The 9,236-nt window shown below is 25.4% G+C and overlaps 1 protein-coding gene across 2 annotated transcripts; it reads left to right on the top strand.

Moving 5' to 3' along the window:
* Positions 1–1,754: 1,754 nt before the first annotated feature.
* On the top strand, positions 1,755–4,990 carry LOC112723285 (axial regulator YABBY 5). Of its 2 annotated transcripts, none has more exons than XM_025774599.2 (7): positions 1,755–2,191; positions 2,696–2,815; positions 3,543–3,693; positions 4,013–4,061; positions 4,189–4,264; positions 4,514–4,585; positions 4,681–4,990. In XM_025774599.2, the coding sequence occupies exons 1-7, from the start codon at positions 2,111–2,113 to the stop codon at positions 4,732–4,734; spliced, it is 603 nt and encodes a 200-aa protein (XP_025630384.1). In that variant the 5' UTR covers positions 1,755–2,110; the 3' UTR covers positions 4,735–4,990. The 2 variants fall into 2 exon arrangements, with proteins under 2 accessions (XP_025630384.1, XP_025630383.1); XM_025774598.2 differs by having other exon boundaries at positions 1,764–2,191; positions 3,543–3,699.
* Positions 4,991–9,236: the final 4,246 nt, after the last annotated feature.

Below are 9,236 nucleotides of genomic sequence, written 5' to 3'. Positions count from 1 at the left end.
GAAGATAAAAAAAAGACTATACATATATAAAATAGTCGTCAAAGAAAATATATTATAAACATGATAAATAATACGATTTAATAATGTATTTGTTTTATTCATATAGCTCACTTCATATAATAGGATAAAATTTTGTTGTTGTTATAAAAAAATTAAACTTAGTGTATAATAGACATAGATATGTTAAAAAATGATTTTTATATTTTTATTTTTAAATTAGTAAGCCATATTAGTCTTTTTATTCCAGAAAATACAAGTTGATTTTTAAAAATATTTCTTAAAATCTCTCTACAGAAATCAGTTAATAATCAATCAACAAAAAATTTTCACATTTAAAAGAAAGTACACATTCTAAACTAAAAATGACACATCTAAACTCATGTTGACTAATTTTTATTAGTTTCTTATAGTACTTATCCTTAATTATAAATACTAGAAAGCATATTATAAGCACCCCGTTGAATCCAATTCCTAGAATATATATTCTATTAAATATCTTAATAATTGTTAAGCTGTAATAGTTATAGTTTAGCTTGCAGATGATGTCTTTGTAACTTTAGATTTGGATACACCCTCCAGCTTAATTAAAGGGAGGTTTGAAGGAAATAATACTAAGCAAACCCTAAATACACAACTAAGTTTCTTTTTCTATTAATTTATTTTCTTTCTTTTATTTTTTGATAACATTTTTTACAGTATGATCAAACACAATAAACTAATTACAATTGAATCATATGTAGCTAGTAGTTTTGGTTCTTTCTTGAAAAGACTAACTGTACCCTAAAAAAAAAAAAAATCATAACCACAAAGTTAAAAGCCCAAACAAACCTTTATATATGCTAGTTACACCGCATATAGTGACTGAAAAAAATTATTTATATATTAAATATTTTTTATATTTATATAAAAATATAGTTATTATTAATTAATTATGTATTTAAATTATTTGTTAATTAATAATATAAAATTATTTATTTAATTAAAATAGTATTTATTATAAAAGATGTAGCCCTAACAAAATTAGAGTGAGGATATGAATACAATTTATCATTTCATCACAATCGAAGATAGGACCGGAAATTAAACTATTCTAACATATAAATATTCGACTAGAAATTGAGAATTAATTTTTTTAATCAATCACTAATTAATAAAAATATATAAAATTGATTGAATATCAGTTAAGTTTTTCCCTTTTCCAATAAAAAAAAAAAGAAAAAAAGAAAATTGTGGCGTGGAGTAGCGTGTATATATATTATCTTTGTATAGATATTTTTTATTTTTTATATTAGAAATAATTAATAAAATAAAATAAAAACAAATAAAAATTTTATCTTTTATATTATAAAAAAAATATACAAGATAAGTATTTACAAAAAATATTACAAATGCTATTTTTTGATATAAATATTTTGGAAGCCCAAAAAAATAGTACATATGTAAATGGAAGAATTATATATTGAGGTATATTTTAAACAAAGATATTATTTACATATTAAATTAATCACTATATATAAATAATTTAATAAAATTTTAATATATATTTTATATTTTAATATATATATTTTAGTTAATAATTAATTTTAGTGTGTGTCTAGTATCGTTGTATGTATTTAAAATAATAAAAATATTATTTATATACTTAAAATTAATTATTAATATATTATATATAAATATATATAAAAATTAATTTATTTTTAATATTTATTTATATTTTAACATATATTTTATATTAATAATTAATTTTGATGGCTGATTTTAATACAGTAGAAATGTAAACTAAAAAGCAGTTTTGTTTTGGTTTAGCGGTCGGCCCCAGCATTCCCTCTCTGCCTTGTGCCCTCTTCCTCTCCATCCAAATTCTTCTCAGAACATCACTTAATTCTTCTCTCTTTCTTTCTTTCTAATAATATTATTATTGATGTATATATATATCCTCGGTATCTAAGCAAAGAAGGAGAATAAAAAGCCCTTTGCCCTCTTCAACTTTAATTTCCTGTGTGTGAGAGAGAAAGACCTTAGCTTGCTTCATCTTCTTCTTATTCTCTTCTTCTTCTTTCCATAGAGAAGAGTAGATCAGAGACACATCATCATCATCATCATCATCATCATGATGTCGAGCTGCAGCATGGATGCTGGACCTGAGCAACTGTGCTACATACCCTGCAACTTTTGCAACATTGTTCTTGCGGTATATATTTATATATTACTTTAATTTCATCCTCTCTCTTTTACTTCATCTTATAGATCTGATTATTTATTTGATCCTCAGATTAATTTGCTTACCTTCTTCATTCATATACATATATACATACATATTTTCATTCATTATTTTATTTCCCTATTTAATTAATTTATTTTTTTCTTGTTCATTTATATACACATACAAGGACTAAAAGGAAATTAAGATCCTTAGCTTTGTAAACCACAAGCTATATATATATATTTCTTTTTTTTTTTTGTGAACCAGTAGTTATTAATAATAATAATAATTAAATAATTAATTAAAATGAGTTAATTTATTATTATTATTTCTGGGGGGGTGTTTATGATAGATAGAGTGAGGTCTCCATCTATTGTTATGGACTTTTCCTTTTTTGCAGTCAAAGAAAAGTCATAGACATAAAAATAAGCCTCATGAAGAAAATTAAAACCTCCGAATCTTCTTAATCATCATCTTCTTCATTGAATTCAGGTGAGCGTTCCATGCAGCAGCTTGTTCGACATGGTAACGGTTCGATGCGGTCACTGCACCAATCTCTGGTCCGTAAACATGGCTGCGGCCTTTCAATCACTCTCATGGCAAGATCTTCAGGTCTCTCTCTTCATTCAATGAAACCTGCTTTTAATTCAATTTCTCTTGATTTGATTTCAATTCAGGATCCTAATTCCTAGCTACCTAACTTTCTAGGGTTTCTGCGATGTTGTTATTTATTCCTTTTGAGAAAATCGAAGCCCTCTCTCTCTTTCTCTTTCTCTCAGGTAGATAAGTTTTTGTCTTTGTGTGTAACAAAATCGAATTGAATTGGTCCTAGCTAGCTTCACTAGTGGTGGAAGCTATTACTATACCTGCAGCCGCCATAACCAAGGAACCTATATACTATACACACTTTTTCTCTTTCTCTTTTTCACACTTTTTACTATCTACACTCCTCTCCTAAACCCTAACCCTCCATATACTATCACGTATATACAAAAAGGATCCAAATTTATTATAATAATCTCATTTCGTTTGATTCCAAATTTCGAATCCCTAGCTAGGTTTTTCAATTTTTAATAATATGGTGTAGATCCCTAAATGAGGGGTTTTTGTTTGATGAGTTGTATTCTTTGTCCAACAATGCTCAGTGATTTTAAAGCTGCTTTGTTTTTTTTTTTTTTTTTTTCTTTTCTTTCTGACTATAATCTGTTTTCATTTCTTCACCAATCTCAGCCACAGATACCTATCTACCTATTCTCTACCACACCCTATTTGCAAATTAAAATTGAAGAGGGGGTGATTGGAATAAATAAAAAAAAATAAAAATAATTTTGTGATGCAGGGCCCTGGGCAGTGCAATCAGGAGTATAGGATTGACACAAATATTAATATGAATAATGGTGGCTCCTCTTCCAAATGCAACAATAGTAGTAGGCTTGCATCAATGCGTGCACCTACCAATCATGTTACTCAGGAAAGGGCTGTCAACCGCCGTGAGTGTATTTACTATTTACCCATTTACTATTTTTGTAAATTTTCGTGTTATTATGTATATAACGTCGTATCAGTAAAAATAATTATTTTTTTATATTAATTACATGAATAAATATATAATTGTATTAAATATTTTATATTGTCAATATATTAAAATTAAATAATTAATTTAATATTTAATTTTTTATATTATACAATATATTAAAAATTAATCATCAAATCAGTTAATTTAATAACTGCGTTTTTTTTGTATACATGTATTTTTTTTTTAATAAATTGGGGTCGTGATTATGATGAATTGTTATTTTCTTTTTCCAGCACCCGAGAAGAGGCAGCGCGTACCTTCTGCTTATAATCAGTTCATAAAGTAACTAATGCTTTATTCATTTACAAATAATAATAATAATTTACCGTGATAATATTTCCATTGAATAATAATAATATATTTGCAACGTTAACTAAAGCATCTTTGAAATGTCTTTGTTGATATTCAGGGAAGAGATCCAGAGGATTAAGGCTAATAATCCTGATATCAGTCACAGAGAAGCATTCAGTACTTCAGCAAAAAACGTACGAATAACAAAATTAAATTATTATATAATTATCATCAGATATACAATTATTTGTCTAATTATTACATTCATCATACAAAAATGATTACTATTTTAAAAGTTATACGTGTAATTTGATAATTAGATTATTAGATTTTATATAATATAGAAATATATTGGCAATGTATATATAAAAGAATTGCATTAAGATTAATTCTTATATATATGCATAATAATTAACCTGAAAATTATTTCTTTTTTTATACAGTGGGCACATTTTCCTCATATTCATTTTGGGCTAATGTTGGAGAGCAACAATCAAGCTAATAAGATGGATAATGTAAGTACTAAACCAAACTATACATATTATTATTATTATTATTATTATTATTATTATTATTATTATTATTATTATTATTATTATTATTATTTCAGGCCTCTGAGAAGCATTTGATGTCAAGGGCTGCACCTGCACTGTTGAATAAATGAATCTACATATATAATATAAGGCTATGATCTTCAATATATATTTATGATGGAGGGTGATGAAGGATTTCAGTTTCATGTGAGTCTGTATGTCAAGTAAGGAAAATATGGTCCTGACTTATTATTATGATACTTAAGGACAATATTATATTTAATTAACTCGTTGTTGTTTTCTTCTTCTTGTATTAGTAGTGTATGTACTATTTACTCCACTTGTTCAAGATGATTTTACTTAATTTCAAGTATGAATGCTATTTAATTTTCCCTTGTCATCATATATATATTTTACTATATATTACAACTTCAACCTTCTTGTTATAGCTGATTACATGTTCAAATAATTCATTATTTCTTGGAATTTATCTCTATTTCGATAAAAAAAAAAAATAAACGTTTCGATTATAATTATAAGAGTAAACATATTTCAAACAATACCATTATTATCACGTAAACTTCATAATTATAAAGGAAAATGAGCAATCTTACTGTATATATTATTATCACACTAGTTCATTATTTTTGTCAGAAAATAAATATAACAAACTCTATTTCTCAATTTACTAGAAAATAAAAACTTGCTTGATTATTTGTTAAATCTTTCAATTATAAATGTGCTTCTATGTCAGGAGATGGGAGGATATGAAGAAAAGAGGCTCTTATATTTGTTTGTTAAAACTAAAGCATTATATAGTATATACATAAAGATAAAGCAATATTATCAAAGATTATATTCAAAACAATGGTTGCATGATCATAGAAGATTTAGGCTGGTTTATGTTTTTATTTATGTTTTCTTTTTGAATGTTTTTAGGATTTTGTAAAAAAAAATATAATAATAAAAAAATAAAATTATGTTTTTTGTTTTATTTATTATTTTCTGTTTTCTACAAAATTATAGAAAAATATTAAAAGTAAAAACAGAAAATAATGAAATCACACTCCAAAAGCGTCTTAGAGTTTGTTTATTTATTTTCTTATTTTTTAGAGAAAAGCTTTTACAGTTTAATTTTTCATTTAGTTGAAAAATACTGAAATTTAAGTTTAATCAAAAGCTATCTTGTTTTTTTTTTTTAATAAAAGAAACTGAAAATATTTTTTGTTATTTATAAATATGCAAAGAAAAGGTTAAATAAAATACCTGGATATGCAAACACACTGTTAACTACAATTCGGGAAGGCGTATATATAACTTCAAAATAAAATGGAAGTCCTAAACTTTCATAAGGGTAATCTAATTAATTAATGGAATTTCTTAATGATGGATAAATGAAATGCTTATACGGTTTACTATTAATTTACACAAGCTTGAGATATAATGAATTAAGAATAATATATGTGGAAGCTAAAAGACATGAAACGTTGTTCCATTTTTGGTGAGACAAACATTCTTCGTTTGAAGGGATGATAGCTTTAATTTCCAACCAATCGATGTACTATACATACTGTTTTATTGAGTTTGAACATTTTGTCATAAAAGTGTGATTGTTGATCAATTTATTGGAGCAGTTCTCAGTGCATGCGAGGGAGAGGGAATTCTTTTTATTTTAATTTCTTTGGTATATTCTCTTTATTAATTTATACATATAATTATTATATTTTTCATGAAATCTACTTTTGAAATTAAAGTAAAATATCCAAAGAAAAGATTGGATCCTACTGAGTACAAGTAGATAGACTCCAACTCATAAATTAACGAATGCCTTTTAGAAAAGGAATTCATGGACCACCATTTTGGCATTATGGCATCTTCCATTATATATATTACAACATATGCACAGGAATCTTTGATGAAATAAAGCACTAAAAATGAAGCAGCCACTTTTGCAGATCATTATTATATATATTGTTTGAAAAAATAAATATGCTACGTATATATAAAAAAATTAGTTACCAAATTAACTATTTTTATATAAAATATATAAAAATATAAAATATATATTAAAAATAAATTAAATAATATATAATTTTTAGAATATATATAATATTTTTATTAAAAAAATATTACTATAAAAATTATTTATTATATATATTATTGATTATTGGCCACCATCCTAGATGTGCTGTTGTCCCTTAATCACAGACAACAGATAAAACATATCATCACATAATAAAATTGAATCTTAATTAGTATGTGAAAGTTATATTATTGTTCTCACATAAATATATTTTGGGTATGTTTATTTATGACATTTGTTTTTATGGGATATTTTATTTTATTTTTTAAAATATAAAGTCGTCCATTTTACTTTCACATCTTTGATAAACTTTAAAATGACCTAGAATCTCAAGAGAATTGTTCACAACAATTAACAGAAGTTGAGGGGGAAAAGCTTTAGTTCGTTTTCTTTTTTAAAAAGTGCCTAGTTTTTAACTATTTAAAGAATTGTTTAATGTTACCGTAGTGTCTATTGTTTAATCAAAATTCACTTTTTTTAATGGCTATTTAGATGTAACATGTTAAAAGCTAGTTTATTATTATTAGAGAAAGTATAGGGAGCCAATGACCTAAGCGTACAATATGTACAATGAAGGTTTGGAAAGTATTAGAGATATTATTATTAGTGTTACATTGTCTTGTCAAGTTACGCTTTTGGGATGAGTGGTTTCAGGATATGGTATAAGAATTCCAGATGCGGAAGGTCAAGGGTTCGAACCTTGGTGAACCCAAAATTAACTTTTTATAACATGAGATGTTTATTATCCTTGGTATCCGGATGGGTATCCCTGGTATCCGGATGGTTATTATGCATAGTATAAGTGACGTTCATTTGATTCATAAACTAAAGATTTAGCCCATTGTACACTTAGGTCATTGGCTCCCTAGCACTACTCATTATTATTATTATTATTATTATTATTATTAAATTTTCTACAATTTTAAAAATGTAGTTGATTAATTTTCAAAACCCTATTTTTTTTACTTGATCACATATAATTAAATGATGGTTTTTTAAATAAATAAAACAAATATTAAAATTACATTAATAGACATACTAGAATTTATTTATATTTATATATTTTATTATATATCCTATCTTGACATGAATAAATTAGTTATGAACCTATCTCGTTTTTGGTATGAACAAGATAAATAACAAATAATTAATTAGTATTGTATCTTGTCTGTACATGACACTACAATTCTTATGAATGTTTTTCGTCTATGTCAGGAACGAGATATGTTTATAATTAACTCGTTTATGATGAGAACGAGATACATCTTTTACATATGGGATGATAATTTTTAACTATATAAACATACTTAATACAAGCACAATAAAGTTCATTAATATAAATAAGCATGGTCTCAAATTATACATTCAATATAAACATAATCTCAAACTATACATTCAATATAAGGATGTTGTCGATACAGAAATTCCTAAGCCTCGCTGTATACTCAAATTTGACCTCCCTGAAGTACGACGACAACAGAATATCTGGCGGAGTCATGATGTGAGAAATTCACCTAAAATGAAACATCCTCGAGTACAAATATATGAAATAACTAATAATTTTGGTTTCTTTAAAAAATAAAACAAATACAAAAAGAAATACTAAAAACAATAATATAAATCCTAAACTAAACAACAATTAATATTATCTAATCTAAAGTAGTGTAATTAATAAAATCAGTCAAATAACAATAATATTAAAATAATCGACTAATTCAATTACCAACTTTATAGTCGAGTACTGCGACAATATGTGTAGTCGCATTCAATCGATTGATGTCTACAGTTTGTGTTTGCTGCGTCATCATTAATAGGCTAAAACTAATGAGATATTCTATAGAGGAAAGCATGTAGAGAGATTTGGTGAAATATGAAAAATGAACTTGTCTACCAATGAGTTCATATATATATATAGTAGATTTTAAATATATATCTCGTTCTCAACATATATATAGGCTGCGTTTATTTTCGAGGACAGGACAGGATATGACAAGATACTGATGGATAGAGACACAAATTTTTGTGCTCTTGTATTCTATGTTTGGTGATAAATTAGAACAAATTATAAAAATTTAATTTATTTTCATTTTTTTTCATTTAAAAAAATTGAGATGAAAAATATAATAATAAAAAATATAATTATAAAAAATTAACAAAAATAATGAAAGAAAAAATAAAAATAAATTGTGTCCCTTGTTAGTATCTCCGTGTCCTTTCTATCAGGATGAACACAAAATACACTAATTCAATGTCTTCAGGACGGACCCAAGCATACAAATGAGGGGGCACTTGCCCCATGATTTTTTAATTTTTGTTTTAAAAGATATAGTTATATATAATATGCCCCCACTTCAAATTTTAAATGACCCCACTACAAATAAAATAAATTTAATTAGCTAAAGTTTTAAATTTATTTTTTTATTTTTTTTTATCATTTTGACTATTATTTAACCTAATCAAATTTAATTATTGTACCGTCAATTCTTTATTCTCTTAAACCCTCTTCTTATTTTTATATTTTCAACTTTCTTTTTCTATTCCTTGTCTAAT

The sequence above is a fragment of the Arachis hypogaea genome, chromosome 11 (genome assembly GCF_003086295.3).
Source record: "Arachis hypogaea cultivar Tifrunner chromosome 11, arahy.Tifrunner.gnm2.J5K5, whole genome shotgun sequence".
Classification (NCBI taxonomy): domain Eukaryota; kingdom Viridiplantae; phylum Streptophyta; class Magnoliopsida; order Fabales; family Fabaceae; genus Arachis; species Arachis hypogaea.
Note: the sequence above shows the minus strand (reverse complement) of the source record. Positions and strands in the feature narration are given on the sequence as shown.